We start from the raw sequence: 25,127 nt of genomic DNA, 5'->3' as shown, positions 1-25,127 counted from the left end.
AACTATATAAAATTAATATCTTAATATCAAGTTGTAAAATACGTTAGGACTGGTAACTATACGCAATTTTTAGGGTATTGTGTTGGATTAATTATAGATTATTATTTACAATACAATGGCATTTTATTTTTATTTTAATGTGCAATTTAAAGTCATTCATAGATTCTTTCTAATAATTATTGTCTCTAAAGCTTCATTCAGAACCTCCCAATTAGAGGAATAAATTAGTGGTTTCAATTACACTTTATACTTTTTAGTTTACGATCATTCACAATGTCTAAAAAACACAATTAAAATTAATAGAATTTCCTAGCAACAGTTTGTTGTAGTCAGTTGTATCCATAGAGAAAGCCAAATATTTAGCTTATAAAACAAAAAACTTTTGATTTCTAACCACAATTTTCCTTGACGGATGATAATCAAAGGTCAAAATGACATTCCCCGCAAATTTTGATGTATAATTAGTGGAAAAGTTAAAAGTTTGATAACTTTCTCTACTAATTGAAAATGTCTACCACTAATTTTGACGTTATGAATGCTTGAAATTACAGGAACAAACTTCTACGCTAACTGAAACCACTAATTTATTCCACTAATTGCGATGTTCTGAATAAACTTGACAGAGTATTTAAAATAATAAAAAAAAAATTAATTAACAACACAAAGAACAAAGAAAGAAAACTAATTAAAATATCTAAATACAAATATTTTTTAAAAACACTTTAGTTTTTAGCTGATACCAAAGGCTGATACGTCTATTATAAACCTTTGACGTTCTGTTAAAATTAAAATGACATTATATGAAGTCAAATTTTGAAAAAAAAACGAGGTAAAACCAAAAAATATGATTATTTTTAGATTGTTTTTAATTTTTACTTATGTTATGTTTAATAAAATCAAAGAAGTGATAACCTCTCTTATTTTTTCTTGAGATGCTATCGGTTCTTTCATCGTAATTTTTGCGTTGCTAAAATCCAGTGGCGGACTAAACCTGTCGGGGGCCCGAGGCGGCGAAGCTAAATGTGGCCCCCGGTCTGTTTAGATAATGATATACTTCTAATGCGCAATTTGTAAAAAATTAATGACGTATGTATAATGGTTGACAAAATTCAAGTATTTATACAGGTTGTCCCAGGCTGAGCCTGCATTAGAAGTTTCTAGAGAACTACAATATCTATATCCGAGATTTTTTGCACATCATTGTTTCACAATGAGATCTATCGATTAAAAATATTTTCAATATGGCGGCACTTCCGGAAGTACCGCAAGTTGACAGCAACTTTCTTATTTTAAATGGGTGCCCCCATTTTTTATTACATACTTAAGTTCTCAGTAAAATTTTATGAATTTTGATATTAAACACTGTATACTTAACGTTAACCGTTTTTGAGAAACGCAGAAAAGCAGCAGTATTTATAATATAGGAAATTCAAATAATTCGTTTTCTGACAGATGGAAATAAATTGTCTGACTGTTTGACACTTAATGTCAAAGAAAGCTAGATAAAATCAAGAAAAATATACGTTTTCAAACTAAATCTTAAATAACTTTAAAACGATTTATTTTAGGTATAGGAATATGTATAGTTAAAACGTAACGAATTGAAAAACCTTTTCACTAGTGAAATAAAAAAGTGGGTTTCCATTTGAAAAAAATTATTTATGATAATTTTTTAATCGCTCAATTACATGACAGCTACAGCCATTATTATATGACATTTGAACAATTTAATTTTTCAATTAGATAGCCACGTCTTTTCTTTATGTCACAGTGGCTGTGATAATCACTAAATTTAACTTAATTTTCACAGGTAGTTTTTTTCGTCCAAAAATTTAAAATATTTTTCTCTAACAATGTTTAACATCAATATTCATAGAATTTTACAGAGAATTTAAGTAGGTATATAATAAAAAATGGGGGCACCCATTTAAAATAAGAAAGTTGCTGTCAACTTCCGATACTTCCGGAAGTGCCGCCATATTGAAAATATTTTTAATCGATAGATCTTGTTGTAAAACAATGATGTGCAAAAACCCTTCGATCTAGATATTGCGGTTCTCTAGAAACTTCTAATGCACGCTCAGCCTGGGACACCCTGTATACTGTAATAATTATAATAAAAATCGATATAGATTTAAATATGTTACCTACTCATCAGCAGTGCCGTCTTGACGTAGGAACCTGATGGGCCCTGGCCCCCGGAGTATTAAGGGCCCCAGTTCTAAAAGGGCCTCAAAAACGTTAACATCAATTTTTTAAAACTTATAATAATATTTTTAAATCGAAAAACGAATGCAATTTGATATAATAAAACAAGCAAGTGCAAAACTAAAGTGTTTTGGTGTATTGTGGTGAATTAGTGTTTTATTTTGCTCTTGTAACACCAAAGGTTCCAACCCTAACTGTAATAAATTAGAGGTATTAAATTATTGAACATAATTTTGCTAACGAGCCATATACTACCATTCATGGTCCATGCAGTATTAGATCGGGAAATCTCCGAGCGAATGTTCGCGTGTATTTAATGGCAACTTATGATGACAAAGTGATGGAAATACCGGTTCCACAAATGAGCCGCGTTACTTTCGCGACCGTTCCAGGAAAATACTGCGACAAAATTTCGCGATTTTGTAAGTCCTCCAAGATCCGAGGGGCCCCTTCGCTGTTTCAGACCCCGTGGCCCCCGTTATACTAAAGACGGCACTGCCCATCATCGGTAAAGAAGCTAGAATACAAGTTATACTGTGCGTTGGTTGTAATTTAAAATGTTTATTCAGTAAAAATAAATAATGAAACCATTGAAAAATAACTTAAAAGCTAAAATAAATAAATTCAGTCTCAAAATATATAAAAAAATAATAATTATTCGATATTTTAAACAAAGAAAATTACCCCTTGATTTAATTCCTAAATAGAAAATGCCATTGACAATTACTGGGGCCTGATAATTGATAATTAAATAAATATCTGCTTCCATTTATACTGTTTATAGTTTGCGTATACGTATGGTTTGCACCTACATACTGCTTCATAACTACTGGACACATATTGGCCTTGTTTGTAAGTTGAATAAAAAATTACTTATTAAGATTCGGAGGCCCCCTAAAAGACGGGGCCCGGGGCGGACCGCCCCTCCCCCCCCCCCTAGTCCGCCACTGCTAAAATCTACTCTGCCCTGTGTCCCATGACTGCTGACAAATCTTAGGTTTTGCGAAAATCGTCCTGCTGAAATAGTCTTTATGGTTTTTTCGAACAATTAACAGTCCAGTTGTTTTTCTGGAAAAGTTTGAGCTATTTCAGACCCTTCTTAATATTTTTTAACGGTTATATACATAATATAAAGAAAGTTAAAAAACTAAAAAACCTACTAGAACTAGAAAGTTTTAAACATAGAAAAGTTTTAAACATTTCTGTATTTATTTATTGAATATTTTTTGGGATTTTTTCCAGTATATTTTCTTTAAGTTCGGGGTTAATATAATTTGCCTTTTTTTAAGTGCGATAAAACAACGAATTACGCGTTGTACAAAGACTTAGCCTGTGTTATTATCACCTTTTATGATTCTAGATAATAATTTATGTACACATTGAACACACATTTGCAAATATTAACAGATCTGTTCAGAATATATGCTCTTAAAATTTATGAGAGGTTATTATCATTTTGTCATGACCAACAATCGCATAAGAATTTATCTGAGTAGGTTTTAAAAATATAATTATATATTTTTTAATAAGTATTTCATTTCTTCTTTTCAGATACCCAAAATACCGGATTTTTTTGAGGAAACTAATAGAAAAAAGTGCGGAAAGTGTGGAAGTGATTTATGTTATATATTTCTACATCAGTTTGACTAAGAACAATTTTTCAAATTAGAATAACAATATAAAATCTGTTGGATGGATAGAAAAGCTATGAACGATGTGGATGGTATACACGTATGGGATGATGGCAAAAATAACGAAAAATATGGCCTGGGATACCAAAATACCTTGGTAAGTGCTTTTAATATTTATTTTTAGTTAACGTAAAGTTTTTTAGTAACGTAAAAAAAGATACGGCCGTTTGTGCCACAAAAAACATATATTTCGACACTCAAGGGAATGAAAATTTATAGGGTATTTTCCGTTGACATAGAATTATGAAATTTGGCAAGTAATACCGTCATGTACTAGAAGTATGGCGAACATTCTGAAAACTATACATTTGTAATTCATCATCATCATGATTTTCAGCTTATTCAACCATTTCCAAATATGGTGTAGTCGTGATGGGCATTACGATTCTTTTTAGTGAATCGAATCACACGATTCAATTTCTCATATTGAATCGACTCCTATGATTCGTTCATTTGAACGAACCGTATGCACAATTTACGTTTCATAAAAACAAGATCGTAACTAAGACTACCGGCGATAATTTGGTAGGACAATTACCTAAGGGACCAGAAAAAGGAATATACAGTTCTTTCTGGATTGATTATTTTACCAATAACATTAAATTATCAATCCAATTTATATATACTATGTATTAAAGACTTCTTAAAACCTATTTGATATTTTTAGAGCCATATTTTAATTCAGATTTAATAATCATAATAAATAGTATATAATACCGCATGATTGAAAAAAAATGGCGTTCAGTTGGCTTGGAAATGAACATGGATGATATTCCCCATATAATTTTACATATAAAATGACAGCGAACTTCATTTTATAACCATCGCTGACGCCGTTTTTTATCACATTGAGCAGAGGCCAACAATATTTTTTGGAGTTGCACAAAAACACGATTTCGTCTTTTGAGTCCGACATTTAATAGTCGGTATTATTATTTTAACAAAAATATTAACGTGAAAATTAAATTACAGATACTCCCGTACTAAGCACAGTATAAATAAGTTTTTTTCTTGTAAATAACTTTCTTATCGTTTGCATTTTATGCCCATGATGTTAATTTAGGGCTTTTGTTTAATTCTAAATATTGGTACCTGTATTTATGCCTATATCACCGCCAGCGCCGCACCGTAGAAACGAACGATCGCATTGTGATCCGATTGAATTCTCATGATTCTTTTTTACGGCTCATCGTTCAGATCTTATAGATCCGTGCTGGCTATAATAGATTAGATAATAGATTTTAATGGAATTAGGGACAATTTTTATTAGGGCGCATATTTATGACCCCACAAAACTGCAATTCTTTCACCATTTAACCGACTCTCTATCTCCAGTACTTTCCAAGATACCCATAGAGAACATCGTAGGAAACTCACCATGTATATCATTATAGTTCGCCTTAGCTTCTTTGTATATTGGCTACATTTGTAATTAAATATTAAAAATGTAGTCTTTATATTTTTAAATAAGTAACTTTCTTGAAATTTCTTCATATTTTCTTCTTTTCTTTGCAATTTCTTGATATTTTTTCACCACTTATATCTTCCTTCTACAAATATTTAAAAACCAAAATTAGCCACATCGGCCCAGCCTTTATCGAGTTTTACTGAGACTTACAAAATATAGATCTTTATTGTGGCATTTTTATTTTATTTATATTTGAGAAGTATATATTATGACAGAAATTTATAAGTTTTACTCGGAAACTTTTAAAGAATTTGATTAATCGTTTAAGAAATTCATGTAGTACACATTAAATATTTTGACTCAGACACCTGTAAGGTATTCATCAAAATTTAAAGTCGCTAACATTTTTCAAATAAAATCGATTACTTAAGCTCATAATTCAATCCCCCCGATAAAAAATACTTTGATAAGAAAATACAACCACGCAAAATAGTAGACTACACATTTTTTAGTGTAATTTGTGCCTCCAAATTAGCCTCAGATGTTCCGTAATTTCATACAAGTGATAAATATGTAATCGAAAGATTAATATATTTAACAGAAATTGATATTTAAAATATAATTCTAACTAGCTTGACAAACAATGTCTTCTTCCGGCCGAAATCAACAATCTCTCACATTCAACTGTTTCCAAAGCCTACTACTCCGCTAGTCGCAAACATCAGCGGACACGGGGTGCAGGCACGGCGTGAAAATGACTGCCTATCATAAGGATCATAGGCGTCGATAACATTCGGCCATTCCTGACTTTTGAGTGTCCTCACTCCTCTGAATCACACTAAAAGGACACTAAATAATCAAAGAACCTTGCCCAAGTAACATTTTTAAATGCTGAAATAAAATATTTATTAGTTTTTTGCTGCTGAGCCATATCTTTATCAGCTAATTGCTACCATTGTTGTAACACTAAAAGGACAAAAAAATAATCAGAATCGTTTAAAGGACATTTTTAAATGCTGAAATAAAAATATATTATGTTAGATTGTTTGCTGCTGATACTAGACAATTGATACAAAACCAACTGACAAAACCTTATCAGCTAATTGTTACCATTATTACAACACACTAAAAGGAGAAACATAATCAGAATCATTTAAAGGACATTTTTAAAAGCTGAAATAAAATATATGTTAGATTGTTTGCTGCTGATACTAGACAATTGATACAAAACCAATTGACTAAACCTTATCAGCTAATTGTTACCATTATTTCAACACACTAAAAGGAGAAACATTATCAGAATCGTTTAAAGGACATTTTTAAATGCTGAAATAAAAAATATTATGTTAGATTGTTTACTGCTCATACTGGAGCTACGTCTTATTTGCTACTTAAATAAATAAAAATAAAATATCGTAACTCACTCAGAAACAATACTCAAAAACTCATGATGGACAAATAAATTATTCAGGGACAAAGACAATTTTAAAGGTAAAATAAACGAATTACTTATTATATATTGGTGTTACGTAATCTGCAGCTTGCGTGCAACAAAATAAAGTTAAATCTCAACTCACAAAATCTTAAATCTAAATTGTAAATTAGAAATCTAACTATGGGCCCCACATACCTATACCAGCCACTGGAAAAGAGAGCAATCCGGGTCGAACTAACCAGACCGAATACCGGGACTCATCCCTATTCGCAGAAGTCTTGTCCGCCCTACTCACACCAGCGTCCAGGTGGTAAACTCATACCTTAGCAACCATCACACGCCTTTTCCAGCTATCATACTAACAGTATACCTTGAAAAAAGTGTACCAGGTAGAACTAACCCTACTCCTTTTTCCAATCCTAATACACGTTTGAATCTACCATAACCAAATCCATAGCTTGCCAAACCTAGCTATACCACAGCACTTGTTCTGCGGGCCTTGCATGCCATTCTAGGATGTTTCTAACTTCATATCATCCAATCCTCAGCTGCTTAGAAATTCAAATGAACATGTCTACCTTGGAGATTGATTGGGTCCTATGGGGTGTGTCGAAGTGATCCTTAGCAGATCTAACGCTGAATATAGTTCGCTACGCATCCAATTTTTCTTTTATTCCGCTTGATATTTCGCATAATTCGCTACTAATTTACGCCGAAAATCGCTAACGCCCACTTTATCATTTACGCCCGGAGGGATAAACTCAACTTGTCCAGATACGCTCATTTTGCTACTAGTGCTTAGTTCCTACGCAATCCATACTGAATGTTTGAAACATTTTCAACCTAGATATCGTCATGCAAGTCGTTACACATACTAGAGATTATGCCTCTCTACTTGTCCCATTCCACGTGGATGTCAAACAGTATTCAGGTAGTGAGATATGGCTAATTTATATTGAAAGTATTCGTTTTTTTAGGTGAAAGGGTATCCCTAAATGATTACTTTATTCGGGGTTGTAAAACTCATATATTAACGTCGCATAAAGATTTAAGTACATACCTAGGTAGCTTAGTTTATGTATTTTGAATTAATATAATATAGTACCGTCTTACTTATTTTTGTTTACGCATAATATGAAAAGTGTATGCATTTTATATAAGATAATCGGATTTGCTAGTTGTATATTACATTATACATTTTTGTTAACAACATTTAAACATGTTTTTACCTACTTTTAATGCTGAAAAATACGTAAATTTACGTTTTAGTGTTTAATGTTTTTTTTTTTTGGTATTATATTTAGGCTTACTGTGTGAACAGACCTAATATAATGTTGCTAATATTTCTATTGCCGAAAGAATATAGTATTTCCGACAATATTTATTTTATGTCGTGCTTTAGTAGTTTGTTTTCAAAATATCTATATACAGCGTGTTGTGAAATCTACTATATAATAGTACTCTGGCGCCTAGAATTTTACCCATCTGGACATTTACATTTATTTCTAATTACAAGAAATTACACTTTTATTAAAAAGTAGCCCTGCATACCTACTTTAATAAACGCATCGTTCTCATCTTCTAACAATTTTACACAACTATTTTAACACTCACAATGTGTCAATATATTACAACACTACTCGAAGGGTTACTTGCTATTAAATATGGCGTATACGAAGAATAAATTTCTTGTTATACTAGTGAAATACCTGAATTAAAGTGAAAAACTCTGAAATATAATGAGGTGGTTAAAATTATATTATAATAATTGAAAAACTAATGTAATACTTATAAATTATGTGAATTTTTGATATAATTCTCAAGTGAATTTGCAAAACCTGAATTTCGGAACCTACTTAACTTTTCTACAACCATGTATTTATTCAACTACATACCTAAATAGGTACAAAACAAAATAACTTTTTTAAAGACTACGTTAAAAACAGCATCTTAAAATTAATTTTCAAATATTAGATCGAAAATGCATACTAGGAGGATTATGAGGTGTCTATAAAAAATTAATATTAGATATGCCTTAATAAACGTTTGATTTCATAAATATCCAACTTTAAATTTTACACATCTACTATTTCTCTCTTGTATTTCTAATCACTAAAGATAATTACCAAGTACATTCATGTAACACCTAGTATATTTCTGATATAGCGATACTAGACTACCTAAAGTTGAAAGTTTCAGTAAATTAAAAATATAGCTGAAATATTAATAACATCTATAACTAAACTTAAAGTAATAAAATAAGTAATAAGTAAAATGGGGTATAATTAAAAATGTATATAAGAAAAATATAAATTATATATTTATGAAACAATCGATAGTAAGGTACTTCTGAAAAACTGAAAAACTTTTGAAGACTTTTACCTTTCCACATAAAATGTCTTGAATATACCTGTATATTCTTGATATATTTTATTACATAATAAACAATGAAATTATTAAATTACTGTTTCGACTTTGTTTTAAATTTTTAATTAAAAAGCTCAACAAAATATTTCAACACACAAAAAAATAAAAAATCATGTTTGAAAACCACTGTTCCACGTTTCGGCTTGATCAAAGTTTAATGAGAATAAAAATAACACATATTCAACATAACTAATATACTAAATAACACATAACTCTAGAAATTTTATTCCTCAAAGAGGACCATAGATAGATATTTATTTAACTATTAATTTTTAACAATAAAATTTTACTTTTACGTTAAAAACTGCCTGTTTGTGCTGAGGTTCGCAGCCATCTTCTTTCATAATGAAATCGACCCTTATCGGCAAACTACGGTAGAGAGCCCTCTCTTTGAGACCTCTTGAACCACGAGGCGATTCATATCACCGAAATCCGAAATCGAAAAATCCGAACAATTGCTTTAAACTCAAATCTGCCTCCATGGCAACAATTTTTACTGTATAAAAATACTACATTAGAATTTATCTTGTAATTACCTTAGTATTTATCTCGATTTTTTTTTCTAGCCATTTTTTAAAATATCTTTCAGGAGAGATTTGTTCAGATAATGTGTTGGCTCACTACCTTTTCCTGTTATCTTCCGGAGTCTGTATCTTGTAGGGGTGATATGACGCTTCTTTCCAGCATTGCATTTTTCCGCTAATATTTTCGAGCACTAGAGCGCTAGCAGAATGATCCCTCCGGTTTCTTTCGCGCTTCGCCGATCTGACGACGGTATCCGAAATCCGACGCCTACGGGTACCCGTATCTGAGACGATCGATCACCGGATCGATCCCTCGAAACTCGACACATTTACGAAACAATATGGTCAAAGGTCAAAGTCAAGTCAATAGTCGTCAGTAAGTCAGAAATACGCCGTTACGACTAAGAGCAACTGGATTAAACTCATCGCCACTTCACAAGTGTAATCGAAAGATTAATATATTTAACAGAAATTGATATTTAAAATATAATTCTAACTAGCTTGACAAACAATGTCTTCTTCCGGCCGAAATCAACAATCTCTCACATTCAACTGTTTCCAAAGCCTACTACTCCGCTAGTCGCAAACATCAGCGGACACGGGGTGCAGGCACGGCGTGAAAATGACTGCCTATCATAAGGATCATAGGCGTCGATAACAAATAGTGTTTTTTCAACATGGTTATTTTTGAAGAATGGCACCCAAGAACGCCAAACTTTTTTGAGTTTAATGTAAGTCTAAATACCGTACCATCGAAAAAAAAACGGCGTCGAATCAATTGAATTATTATGATGTCCTATGTATATACTAAATTTTAAACATTTGTTATGATAAAGTGCCATATTTATGATGGTATTTCCACACAAGTTATTCATAGTTAATATTATAAGACATCTAAACTATTCTAACAATAGTCAAATTAATAACAGCCATCATTTAAGTGTCACAGAAAACGCCAATTTGGCAACAGTTCAAATTAATATAATGGAGTATACATTTTGCTTTGTTAATAACACGGGTTTTCTTAAAATATTTACTTATATCAATAGCAAAACAAAAAACCAAACCAAACCAAATATATTTACCATGTTCAAGGTAAAAATATAAGCATATAGAATTAAGAAATTACATAAAGACTAGAGATGGAAAACACTACCTGTAAGATTGTCACAATGGTATCACAGTGGTAATTCACAGCTGTTTACAATTTCTAAATAAACTGTGAATGGTTAAAACATCCAGAATTCTCTTTCAATAGCAAATAGGTATACCGGGTGTTGCATCGTCGAGCGGGACATAGGAAATCCCATGTAAATTTTAATGGGGTCAATTTTAAGCTTCCCTAATTATTTTGAGAATAATTCTATTTAGGTTTATTGAGAGAGAGGCACTAAAACCCACATTAAAAGAATAACTTTAGATATTTTTGATTAGCCGTTTACGAGTTATCGCCGATTTCTTTTAAATATTTCTCATCTCATTTCTTATGGCCCTGTAGGCTGCTTATGAGCACCAGTCAAGGTAAAAGATAACTGTCAAATGAAGTTGTCATTTCAGAAATTTATCTATTTTCAAAGATTTAGTGCTTTATTATTATTGTATTAAAACGCATACCACCATCGAAAATAATGGCCATGAATTACACTACCGGAAGAAAAAGTATTGACGATTTAAATGGGCGTATCGAAAGGAAATAGTTATAAAAAAGTGTCGGACATGTTTGCTGCTCTGTATCGAATAGACCGATACCTGGAGAAAATCTACAATCGCAAGATATCAGAGATTTGAGACCAAAAAGTACCCCAATAAATAACTGCAGATGTGAAGCAAGGCAGGAACAAAGAAGATGCAAGAAATGATACCGACTTGAGGAGAGTTTTATTGTGCGTGGAAGAGAACGATGGAAAGATCAGCACAAGGAAATCTGAGGATGAAATAGGAATAGATCACACTACAGCGTTTCGAATTTTGAAACAACATAAATACTGTTCCTTCAAATATGAAAAGCACCAAGAGCCACTAGATGGGGACGAAATACGGCAGCAGGCGTTTTGTTTTGATATGATGGAAAGAGCAAACACGGATAGGGAATTTTTTAAAACATATGTTTCACTGACGAATGCGTTTACCTAAATAATAATGATTAAATGTTCAAAATTATCGATATTGGAATAAAGAAAGCCAACACAGGTTTGTCCGAAACAAGGACGCAATATCCACAGAAAGTAAATGTTTGGGCAGGGATATTCCGGACTTTCAAATATTATCGGGCCATTATTTCTTACGCTTGAAATTTAAATGCCAGAATAATTATTTGGAACTACTCGAAAATCATATTTTACCTGCTTTATGATGCCGCTAAAGGGAAAATCAGGAATTTTGGTACCAAATGGATGGCTGCCGGCATGGTACACCCTGGCTGTTCAGGGAATATTTGAACAAATAGTTTTAACGAAAACGTTATTGGCCTAAATCGCCTGATAAAATTGGCCAGCAAAGGTCTCCCTGATATTTCGCCAAATTATTTCTTTCTCTGGGGCCATTTAAAAAAACAGGTTACAAAGGATAATAAATATCCAAATCTAGACAAAGTCCAAAAAATGCTGTTTTCTGCCGAATGCAATAGAATTTCAGTTTACCAACTAGCGAATGTAAGAAGAAGAGGTAATTTTCGCCTGGGTTACATTGTCTAACCGAAGTCGATGGAGGAATATTTGAACATCTTAAATCCTAAAATTCTAACAATTTAATAGTACCTAAATTAATAAGTTATTGAATATTGTAATGTTACTATAATTAATCTTGTAATTGATTACTTTATTTTACTTTAATTCATATTAATTTGTATTTATAAATACATCTTTAAGATTTCCGATGTGGGAATGAGTTTTCAATAATAATAAAGCACTAAATAAGTAAATTTTACAAATGACAGCTTCATTTGACAGTTATCTTTTTATGACTGGTGCTCATATAGCAAAGTAAATACAGGGCCATAAGAAATGAGAAATATTTAAAAAGAAATCAGCGATAACTCGTAAACGAGCTAATCAAAAATATCTAAAGTTATTCTTTTGAATGTGGGTTTTAGTGCTCTTCAATAAACCTAAATAGGAATTATTCTCTAAAATAATTAAGAGGAAGCCAATAATTGACCCATTAAAAAATTTATATGGGATTTTCACATGTCTCGATCCGACGATGCAACACCCAGTATATTTACATCAACATAGTAAATGGGCAGTTCTCTAAGGCAATGATAAACCATTGACAAAAAAAAAAACTATGTATAGGGTTCAGTCTCAGAGTTATAGACTTTTTTGAAAAAAAAGAATAGGATTGGATGGAATGTAACCTAGAAGATCAGAGAGAGAACCACAACAAATCTGAGAAAGGTCTTTTAAGATTTATTTAAAAAAAATAATGGAAACTTACTAGCCGAATGTTATATGTAAATCATTCTTAATACATATTAATCAGTGTGTGAAACCAAGAACTGTCTACTAAGCTAGAAGGCAAGGCAGAGATATACCATATGCAAACTTACTGCTTTTTTGTTCGACATGAATGAATTTTTTTGGAGCACTCCCATATTATGTATATCGGTCTGTTTAATTCCGTCTTTGGTTATGAATATAAATTAATAATTTACTATTGTTTTATCATCCAATAAACAACAGAGATAATATATTACGTTACGTAATAAATTAATGTAAATATATGTCCATATTTAAATAAGGTTTAAACAGTTGCAAAATTTCCAAGATTTATATCTTAGAAATTTCATTCAAAATAGTTAGAAACACACACAAGATGAATACCAATGAATACTAAAAAATATAGGGTGGTCAGGAATTTCTTAAATAACCTGCACAGAGGTGTCCCAGAAATAAGTTACAAGTATTTACAGAAGAGGTGGTAGAAAGAAGCATCTTTTTCTCTTTGCCATTTTTAAAATCAACTGATAATAACGAGTTATTTAACTTTGAAAATTTTAAAAAATAATGGCAACATTTTGAGAGCCGCCGAGCAGTCGATTATCAGCCGCAAATACCAAGCAATTACCAGAATCTCAGCTTGTTCGATGTCCAGTGTTGCCACATCGACTAGAATGATTTAAAAGCGACCTGGAACATTCATATTAAAAGTAAAAAACTTATCTAATATTAGAAAACGGGACTCCGATAGATAGCAGATCGATGTAATTAAGATAGAGCGTCGTTTTATTACTTTACCAAACCAAACCAAACACCGCAACTCTATACTTAACGTTTCATTTCACTGCGATTCTTGACAGCCACTACACTTTTTTATTTCGCACTAAATACATTCATATACCATCTGAATTATTTAGGATTATTTTTTGAGAATAACTCCTCTGTTTCACATCTCACACTCTTGTTTTTGTGAATAAACACCAAAATAATTGATATTTCTATTTGAATAATATAGTTTAACAAGTTTATCTTACATTTGCCTCCTTTTTTAGTTTTGTCAAAGGTTTACTTTGAAGTTTTTAAAGTTTTGAGTAAAATCTCAAATGAGTTGGATAACCTAAAAATGCCACCAACTGATTTGTTTAAATGTAGGTCAAAAGTTGATTATTTACATATCTAATAGAGGGCGCTGATTCTGAACTGTTGAAAAGCTACTATAATTGTTCATTAATTAGTTTTATTATTTTAATTTACTAAATTGTAAAAAAGGTATTTAAAATATCGGGTGCGTCTCAAACTGGCTCACCTCTATAACTTTTTTTTAGTTTCTAGATAAAAATACGAGATTTGGTACGTTAGTATATGACGTAAAATTAGGATTGATTGACTGTATTCAATTGTTTTTAGTCACTTCCTGTTTCACCAGAGTACTACAACTTTTGATTTTTAAATGGCACCCTCAGTATTTTTTGCTTTATTCGATAGAAAATGACATTTTGAATAGATGACACATCATATGTCAACTTTTGACATTCTCGTATTTTAAAATTCAATCTAGAGTGCCATGGCTATGTTAAAAACACTAATCCTTAATCAAAGGGAGCCTTGGTAAAATAGATTTGATCGTCTAATGCTTTAAGTGTCTTGTCCTGGCCAGTTCGAAAATGCTCAAATCGTGTTTTTAATCATATCTCAATTTTTTCAAATGGAACGAGGGTGGCTCATTAGCATATTTGGAAAAAGCATTTTTTTACGAATAATTTGATACTACACACTTGAGGTATTTCAGGTCAAATTTACCGTAACAGAACCTAAGTTATAATTTCAAATAAACCATATGCGATAATGTCAAAAATTGACATATGATATGTCAGTGTATTCAGAGTATTATTTTCTATCGAATAAAGTAAAAAAATACCGAGGGTGCCATTTAAAAATCAAAAGTTGTAGTCAGTTTCCGGTGAAACAGGAAGTGACCGAAAACAATTGAATACGTTAATCAGTCCTAATTTATGTAATATACTAACATACCAAATCTCGTTTTTTAACTGAAAAAATAAAAAAGTTATAGGGGGTGAGCCACTTTTGAGACGCACCCGGTATAGGAGACGTTGCACTATACATAATAGTAATCTTAGCTCATAGCCCGTCTCTTCATTGGACATGGACTACATACATAATAGTAATCTACAAGGATTAAAAAATCTACAGTGAAGCAAATTAAGTTTGTTTTTGTTTAATTTTATTATTGTTGAAGTTTTTTTTTTTGTATAAATTTAAGAATGTGAACTTATAAACATACGGAACGTGGTTAACGTAGGAGGTGGCAACATTGTATACTCTCGAAGCACTATAAACAAATTTCCGGACACTGAACAAGCGGCACTCAAAAGTTTTTCAATATTTTCCGGAAAATGTCAAGAAAAACATAAAATTTACATTTTTTTCGCAAAAAAACCTCATGGGCGTGTTTCTGGGGTCGAACTATACTGCCAGTTAAAATACTTTGACACCCTGTGTATAAAAAGTTAATATTTAAGTAAACTGGGCTTAAAGGGCCTGTAGACCTGAGGTTGGTGACCTGAGGTTGTCTGTTACATTATTTCTTATAAAAAATAAACTGCACTTTCTTCGTGTATAATAATAACGTAAAAACAGGCCTTAAAAGGGATGTCCAAACGTAATTTTTCAATTGTCTTAAATTGGTCTGGTTAAAAAAGTTCACGAACTCATTGTGCTGGGTTTTTGTAGGCTTATTTTCACACATCTGTCTTAATATATTCATATATTCAATTGATTTTATTGACATATTTTGGAAATAGCTGTAACCTCTTTGTACAGGGTTGGTCAAATTTGACGCTTTTAAATGGAAACACCCTTTTCTATAGGAGATAGACAAAAAATTATATCGGTGTCTGGAGCTCAATTTTTGTCAAAAACATGATGGTGAAAACCGCATATCGATATCTGTTACCGTTTCGGAGTTACGAGGTGTTTTTCAAAAATATGCATTTTGAACAAATCGCTGTAACTTTTTTGCTATGGAAAATTTTGTATTTTTATGAAAACATTTCCAAAGCACCTTTTTACATAGAATTTAATGGTTTAAGTATAATTTTTTTAAAATTAATAATTTAAGAATTATCAACAGAAAATATGATTTTTTATACGGGACACCCTGTATATTTGTAATTTATTGAAAAGAATTTAAAAAATTACCTTTCCAAAAATACACACACCGAAAAAGTCTAGGGATATTACAATTTTATCCAGCCATCGTCAGTATTTTTATTATTTGCATTTCTGATATAATAAAATTAAAATAAACAAATAGTTTACAAGACTTATTGGAAATAAAAATGCGAAATTTACCGAATTTTTCAAATTTACCTTGATTTTTATTGAACTCAAAAAAATACACACATATTTTTTTTATTCTAAACTGCGAATTAAAAAAAAGATAAAACGATTTTTACTTAATAAAGGGTATGGCCTCCTCTACTGTTCATTACAGCCCTACATCGTCTCTCCATGCTCCTGATCAGGTTGTCTATCTCTTCTTGAGGTACAGCCTGCCACGCTGCATTCACGGCCCGAACCAGATCCCTACGAGTTTCACGAGGCATACCCATTCTCAAAATTCTTCTTTGGACCGCGTCCCATACGTGCTCGATGGGGTTGAGGTCAGGAGATTGTGCCTGCCAGGGTAAGATGTTTAATTGATGAGCATTGATAAACTCACTTACCACTCTGGCTGTATGAGGCCGTGCATTGTCATACATGAGAATGAAGTTTCTCCCAAAATTATTGGCATATGGTAACACGACAGGCTCAAGAATTAAATCACGATATGTGATTCCTGTTAGAAACCTTTCAAGAAAAACGAGATCGGTTTTTCGGCCTAACTGGACTCCTCCCCAGACCATAACTATTCCACCTTGATAAGGGTGCACTTCCTGAACATGATCCAACCGAATAAGATTTCCCGGTTCTCTCCATACCCTAAGCTTTCTCGAATCCGGATGAATTCCAAAGCGTAACTCATCCGTGAAGAGAACATTGGCCCATTGTTCATTCGACCACTGAACATGATCTTGAGCCCACAAATATCGGTACCTCTCGATTTCCTCTCGTTAAGGGTTGAGCTATTCCAGGGGCGTCTGCTTCTTAAGTTGACCTCTCTTAATCTATTGCGAATAGTGTCAGGACTAACGGTTACATTATGTGTTTCCTGGAGAATTAAACTAAGCTCTGGTGCTGTAAGAGTCGGTCGGCGTCGAGCATTTAATTGTAAAAAATGATCTTGCTGAGGGGTAGTAATGCGATGTCGCCTTGTGTGCCTTTCAGCAACATCACCACTTTCACGGTAGCGTGCACTTAATCGCGATATTACACTTTGCGTTGTATTTAATGCTCTAGCTACGTCGATTTGGCGCATTCCAGCTTCAAGCATACCCATGGTCCTTAGCATTTCGTCTCTATTAAGATGTCTACGCTCCACAATGTCGTTTAATACTAAACAGAGCTATTTGAATGAATTCTGGCCGGTTATCATAAAAACATAGCCAGTACAGGTTAAATTCGAACAATTGATGCTAGGTGCTTTTTATACATTTGACAAAAAATGCACAAACACTTCTGCAAATAACCCAAATTTAGAAATAACTAGTGTGACTACTTCGTTTCAATTGAAGTAGAAAGAATCGGCCTACAAATATGTGGTTGTTTATTCAAAACATTTATTTTTAACTTTAATAAAATAATATCCCTAGATTTTTCCGGTGTGTGTATAACACACTTGATATTTTCCTCGATTCCTCTTCGAGATATAGAGTATATATAAATTCGCCGGCTTTAAATAAGTACGCTTTGAACGGCATCGGCTGTAATGCAAAAAAATTCTAGCTGTGAGCATCAATTAAAACGAAAATAATATTTGCTATGAGAGATGCAGAATTTTATAACAATTTAAAATATATTTAACCAACTTCAACACATTTAAACTATATCTAATAACAATAAAAATAAATAGCAAACCAAGGCATGAGATTTTGCTACAGGTGTTCGACATATCGACCGTCTTCTGTTATGGACAGACGGGGCAGTTTTTGAACATTTCTCGCGAAATTCATTAACTAACCCAGAAAGATGATGATACTCTCTCATAACTACTAAGTATGTTTAATTCTTGTCTAGATTATACGGAAGAATAAGGAACCTTTATTCTTCCGCAAATAAATCCATAGGATTAGATCCATGGGCACTAAGTCAGGCGGCCAACGGCTGGGATCTTGGTTAGCTATCCAATTATTCTTGAAATTGGCTGCAAAAATTTGCTGATCACTTCAGCGTTCAGAGGCGGTGCGTCGTCTTGTTGGAAAAATATGTTTCGAGTTCCATTAAGGGCTTATTATCAATAAGGTGTCCAAAGCCTACGAGTTAAAAGTGGAGAACTTTTAAAAATTCTGTATTTCGAAGGGGATTATGACAAAATATCAAGTGTGCTATATTTTTGGAAAGGTAATTTTAAATTCTTTTCAGTCAATTAAAAATATAGAGGGTGTCCCAAATAAAAAATCAAATTTTCTGTTGATAACTCTTAAATTATTAATTTTAAAAAAATTATACTTACACCATTAAATTCTACTAAAAAGGTGCTTTGAAAATGTTTTCATACAAATACAAAATTTTCCATAGCAAAAAAGTTACAGCGATTTGTTAAAAATGCACATTTTTTAAAAACACCCTGTAACTCCGAAACGGTAACAGATATTGATGTGCGGTTTTCACCATCATGTTTTTGATGAAAATTGAGCTCCAGACACGGATATTAGTTTTGGTCTATCTCCTATAGAAAAGGGTGTTATTCCATTTAAAAGCGTCGAATTTGACCCACACTGTACAAATTATTTTTTTAATTTAATTGTCGAATTTAACTAATAGATACACACACTACATCAACGATAATACTTTTTTTTTATTAAAATTACACCACCATAACAATACCGCAGTAGACGTTATATCATTCAGTAAATTACTTACTTAAAAGGTAAATGTCAAGTTCAAGATTATATTTGAGGCAAAATAACAACACGCGGTGTAAAAAAACCGCCGATTGAAATATAATATTGCGGTTTGACATGAACAGGAAAAATGGACGTCGATGAAACAATTTATTAGATCCGGTACAACAGTTCTGTAACCGGTTTTAGTCAGATAGATTTAAAATTCATCCAATTAAAATACAAGCAAATCGTTTTTTATGTATTCTTCAATTGACAAAATTCAAGGGGTCATAAAGTTTGTAGTTTGTAAATTCTAGAAAAATCTCTGAGAATTTATACTGATGTATTTGACTTTTTTATATCCAAATAATGAATCGATTAATATCAGTCAAAGTAGATAAGATCATCGATAAAATACTAATTCATCTTCCAGAAAATCCTTTGAAAAAGTTTCCACAACACATCAAAAGGTCATAGTCCCTGGACTGTCCCAAATATTACTGGAATTATCGAAATGTTTTTGTAAATTTAACTTGTCTCGTCACTTTGTTTCTTTGCAAAAATTTTCAGAAACGCTTTGGTCTCATTCTTTCATCTGTAGTCATGAAATTGTGAATTGTGATTCTCGTTCTATAGAAAAATTGAAAAATTTATCTTGCTAGACAAAGTTCCATGGTTTTCCAGCAAATTTTTTTCAATTAATCCTAAAAAAAATAAAAAGTTATATCAAATCAATCATCTGGTGTCTTTTGGGGGGTCGATGTGTGGATAACTTATTAATATTTACTGATATTGAACTGATTTTTTCTAGATACTCATAAATTTTCAAAAAAAAATATTTGAAAACCTTGAAACTTTGATGTACTTTAAAGTTTAATATATTTAGTTCTAGTGGGTCGATTTTGATGAATTTTTAAGCAGTATATAGCCAAATTATGACTTTTTAGTATCTCTTTTTAAATTAAAAATGAAACTCCTCATCTGTTAATTATTATACGAGGGAAAATAAAATGTTGATATTTTGGTGAAAGTTTGTAACACCCTGTGGGATATGCTAAAACAGCAAGACATTAGGTACATCCTTTCACGATAGTTTGTTTTTTGGTTCATCTCATTAGCTTTATTTTTGTTGGGGTTATTCGCTTTTGAAGAAGACATTAACATTTTTTCGTAATTTTTACATTAAGACCGTTTGCTTTTGGTCCTAGACAGCAGATCTAGTAAGTTCTGGTCCCAAAGCAGGCATTTTTGAGATAAGATTTGCTTAATTTAATCTTCTTCTTATACTCTGTTAGTTAATATGTACGTTACTTAGGTGCAATTCATTATAAATTTGAAAAGCTGGCAAACGGCGGTTTCTTAGCGATGTGTTGTCAAAAATCTTATGAACAATGCAATGCAAAAAGTTTTATAAAAATTCGTTCACAGTAAATTAATTCCGAGGTTTGTATCCCATAAGGGCTTAAAGCACCCCACTAGAATAATATATACGAATTCGTTCTTGAATTATAAGAAATACAAAAATACTAAATTAATAAAAAAAAATAATGCGGTTCTGATTAGAATAACAAACATACCTCCTTTAGGGATCTCAATCGTTCCAGATTATTCAGGCAATCAGTCATCCGTACTACAGATTGACAAATCGCTTCGCTGTTAGATCAAAGGGAACTTATGAATTACTTGATGCATTATAAAAAAAATTAATTTTATTAAAAAAAATGTAAGAAATATGTCAATGTCGAATTCATTTAAATTACGTCTCTCTCTTGGTCTGGAGTAATAAAACCAAATAGAAAAATTGGATAATGCGAGTGTATAGTCACTTGAGCCAATTGCATTAGTTTAGTTTTGTTTCAAATTTTGCAATCGCAATACTGTGCTGTTCTAAGTAGTGTTTTGTGCCCGTGAATAGGTTCTTAAATATGATATATAAATATATGATAATAAAAAACTACTTTAAATTCAAGGTTTTCCACAAAATGCAGTTCATTTCTTACTATATTTATTAATTATATTTGCTCTATTCTATAGTACCATCATGAATTAGGTTTTGATGAATGAATTATTTTTAAGTTTAAAAAATAATTTGATTATTAATTTCAATTAGTGATAAATCTGACAGTGAAATCATCAGATTTTTTGTGTGATCATAGTAAAATAAGAATAAAAAATCTGACATATTAGAAAATAAATAGTGGTGGCAGTTAAAGTACATAATATATAAAAAATATTAATATTCTCAAAATATAGCAATCTGGTATATACAGGATGAGTCTTAAATAAGTGCAAATATTTTCAGGGCTGGTAGATCTCGATAAAAGAGACATATTTTCTCTTTACCGTTTTTCAAGTAAGTCCAAAATAACCAAGATATTTTACTTTGAAATTAAAAAAAAAATTGATTTGATATTTCGCTTACATTTTGAGAACCACTGGGTTCGTATACTACTGTGTAATAATGAAGATATTATATTTTTAACTAATAATTAAAACAAATTCCAATTTTTTTTTCAAAAAATTCCAAATTTTCAAAAAAAAAATTCGCGAAAAAACCTCAGGGACCTGTTTCTGAGGCGAAATATACCACCCCTAAAATATATTCACTTATTTAAAACTCGCCCTGTATAAATCAGTTACTATATTAAGCTACTAAATGCTAAATACACTGTATAGCTAGTTGTCAACAATGTAGTAAATAATTAATTATTAATCAATAATGCATTGAAGAAATGTCATACTTCCATAGCATATTTATGTGCGAAATTTTGTATCATTCTTTTAATTTTTCATGCCTCTACAATTTATTTTCAGAACTTAACAGTAGTATTCTATATATAATAATTAACAAGATTAGATAAAAAAATCATCTTTTTTTAGAATGGTGTGTAGTTTGAATTTTTAACAACATATATGTCAATAGTAAATATTTTATTGTATAATAAAAAGTATATATAGAATTTTTCATAATTATAATACCTTATTTATATGTAAGCGTGTGCCAATATATTTTTATTAAAAGAGATAACATTTTATTGAAGCTAATTATTAATTTACTAGATAAAAAAAGTGTCATTTAATGAAAATTTGCAAGAATACTTATACAGGATGAGTCTTAAATAGGTGCAAATATTTTTAGAGGTATTTTTTTTCACGAAAAAAATTTTTTTTGGAAAATTTTGAATTTTTTGAAAAAAATCCGGGTATATACCGGGTACGTCTCAAAAGTGGCTCACCCCCTATGACTTTTTTATTTTTTCAGATAAAAAAAACGAGATTTGGTATGTTAGTATATGACATAAATTAGGATTGATTAACGTATTCAATTATTGTTTTTGATCACTTCCTGTTTCACCGGAAATGACAACAACTTTTGATTTTTAAATGACACCCTCTGTATTTTTTTACTTCATTCGATAGAAAATGACACTCTGAATCAAATCCCTCAAATCGGTTCCCATTAGAACACCGAAGTTAAGCGACATAAGGCGATACTAGTGGATGGACAGGTGACCGGTTCGAAACTCTGTATCGTGCTGTTGTCCAATAAAGGCAACAGTGTAAAATTTATTGACACACACTACTCATTCACGCCGGTTCGAGGCCGGATGAGATCGGATATCTCGTGAGTAATTGAGTGAGTTGATTTAGACACTTGCCAAGTCGATAGGCCATTGACCATGATATGGCCGAGGACCGCGGTTCGGATTCCGCGTAAACAAAGTAGGCCCCGTCCAGATTAGCCCTGGCAGCAAAAAGGAGACGTTAACTGAAATCTTTAATTTACTTTATTTTTCCAAGGCTCCTTGATTAAAAATTAACACAGATTGAAATTTAAAATACGATTTTTTTTAAAGCGAAAATGTCAAAAGTTGATATGTGATATGTCATTCTATTCAGAGTGACATTTTCTATCGAATAAAGTAAAATAAATACCCAGGGTTCCATTTAAAAATCAAAATCCGGTGAAACAGGAAGTGACCAAAAACAATTGAATACGTCAATCAATCCTAATTTATGTCATTATACTAAAATACCAAATATCGGTTTTTTATCTGAAAAAATAAAAAAGTTATAGTGGTGAGCCACTTTTGAGACGCACCCGGTATACATAATATGGCAACACATAGGTAGTAAATTAAATTTAAAAGAAAGAAAACCCAGAAATTATCCAAATGTTCTTAAAATATAAGCGAACATTTTTTTTTTTAAATTTTGAAAGTAAAATATTTCGGATTTTGGTTTTATTTGAAAAAAAGAAAAAATATGATTCTTTTATCGAGATCTACCAGCCCCGAAAATATTTGCACTTATTTAAGACTCACTCTGTATATCCTGAGCCGATGCATAATCCGGTTTTGTAGATATCCTAGAAACTGCATTTTGTGGACCAAATCATTTAAAATGTTTTTAATACTAAATATCTAAAAAGATACAGTGCTTTTTCTGAGACAAAAAACTATAAAAAAATCCTGCAAACATGGATAAAGAGTCAGACGGACTGTCTGATGAGCAGGCTACAGATCAGGACTGGGAAGATTTCGAAAAGTTCTTGCGAAAAAAGAAAAAATCTGGAAATCCTGACCACCAGTTAGCTTTCTATCCCTTCCCATCGCAGGAGGAAGAGTACCAAAGCACTTTAGTAAGGATTTTTTTTTAATTTAACGTTATTTTGAGAGTAACGCCACTGGATAGAGCAATTAATTAGCAAATTCTTTATTTTCCATTACTTATTTTCTATTAAAACGGTCAATATCTGATGATAGATTAGGTTAGGCTACTTATAAAGTTGTTTTTTTTTCAATATACCTTTTGCTGTTACTTCATTTTATATCAGACAGTCTTAGAGTCTATTTGATATGGATAGAAGAGTAAGAATAGGTTTAAATTTTTACTACGAATTTTTATTAGAGGTAAATTATTATTTTTACTAAATTTTGCTTAGGATTTCACACAATGTTAAATTATTGTTTTATTTGCTGTTTATTGTTGGTTATGCCTGGTCTAAATTATCCCTGCTTCTTCTTCTTCTTTTACTTATTTGAGATCTTCCATAGGTACGTTTTACGTGTGCGAAACATTGTCTTTTTCTTTGCCTACCCCATCTCACTACGTCCTGTATTCCACATTGTTGTCTAATATTTGTGTTTCTAATTCTGTCTCTTCTAGTCTTTTCCATTATGGTTCTTAGGTTCTTCATTTCAGCGACTCTTAACATGCTTTTGGTCTTGTTTTTTTCCTCTCGGATTTCTATGCCATATATCGTTATTGATCTGATGCAGGTCTTATAAATTTTAATTTTGCTGTATGTTCGCATGAAGGGGTTTGTCCATTATTTGTCTCAGACATCCTGAGCTGACCACTGCTCTGTTTATCTGGCTTCTCAGATCTTTCTCTGGATCATGGTAGTGCGACAACACAATTATCCCTGCCAATTTCCTAACATCACAGTCCCATCCTAGGTTTAGTCTTCTAGATCTCCTAATTCCTTGTGAGTACCATGCTTTAATTTTTCTGCTCTACCTATTGTCCGTCCTTCATGCCAGGTGTCCTGGGCATTGCCACTTGAGGGATTTGATCCTGTGAATAGTGAATGACATCAATTATCTGGGTCTTTTGTTGTATCCACTCTATTTTTTATGCTCCTTTTTTTTGTTATTCGTAGCATATTTCGTTCCATTCCAGTTTCATTATGATGTACAGGGTGAGTCAACGATAGAGTAAAGTCCATTATCTCATTTGTTTCAAGGTTTACAAAAATATGTTTAATATAAAAATTATAGGGATGGTTAAGATACACATTTTAAAATTATTATAGAATATACAAGGTGCTTTAAAAAGTGTGGCGGCTATCACATATGTTTTTTTTTGAATACAACACTCTTTTTTTTATTTTATTTTTAGATTCTGCGTAAAATTCCATAACTTTTTATATATAATGTTATATACCTAAAATTAATAGTTTTTGTAATATTTCAAATTATTTAAACAA

At 31.6% G+C, this 25,127-nt stretch overlaps 1 protein-coding gene across 3 annotated transcripts in view; it reads left to right on the top strand.

Annotated features, from left to right (window-relative positions):
• Positions 1-3,649: 3,649 nt before the first annotated feature.
• LOC115882578 (chloride channel protein 2) overlaps positions 3,650-25,127 on the top strand; it is a 54,593-nt gene continuing 33,115 nt past the window's right edge. The window contains exons 1-2 of one of the 3 annotated variants that reach the window (XM_030900769.1): positions 3,650-3,700; positions 3,760-3,996. In XM_030900769.1, the coding sequence (XP_030756629.1) occupies positions 3,901-3,996 (96 nt within the window). In that variant the 5' untranslated portion in view covers positions 3,650-3,700; positions 3,760-3,900. Of the gene's footprint in view, positions 3,701-3,759; positions 3,997-21,035; positions 21,051-23,547; positions 23,778-25,127 lie in introns of those variants that run through there. The other 2 variants (XM_030900767.1, XM_030900768.1) reach the window with 2 other exon arrangements.

Source organism: Sitophilus oryzae, unplaced genomic scaffold, assembly GCF_002938485.1.
Source record: "Sitophilus oryzae breed Bouriz unplaced genomic scaffold, Soryzae_2.0 scaffold_1789_pilon_pilon, whole genome shotgun sequence".
In the NCBI taxonomy this organism is placed as follows: domain Eukaryota; kingdom Metazoa; phylum Arthropoda; class Insecta; order Coleoptera; family Curculionidae; genus Sitophilus; species Sitophilus oryzae.
This window is presented reverse-complemented; position numbering and strand designations above follow the sequence as displayed.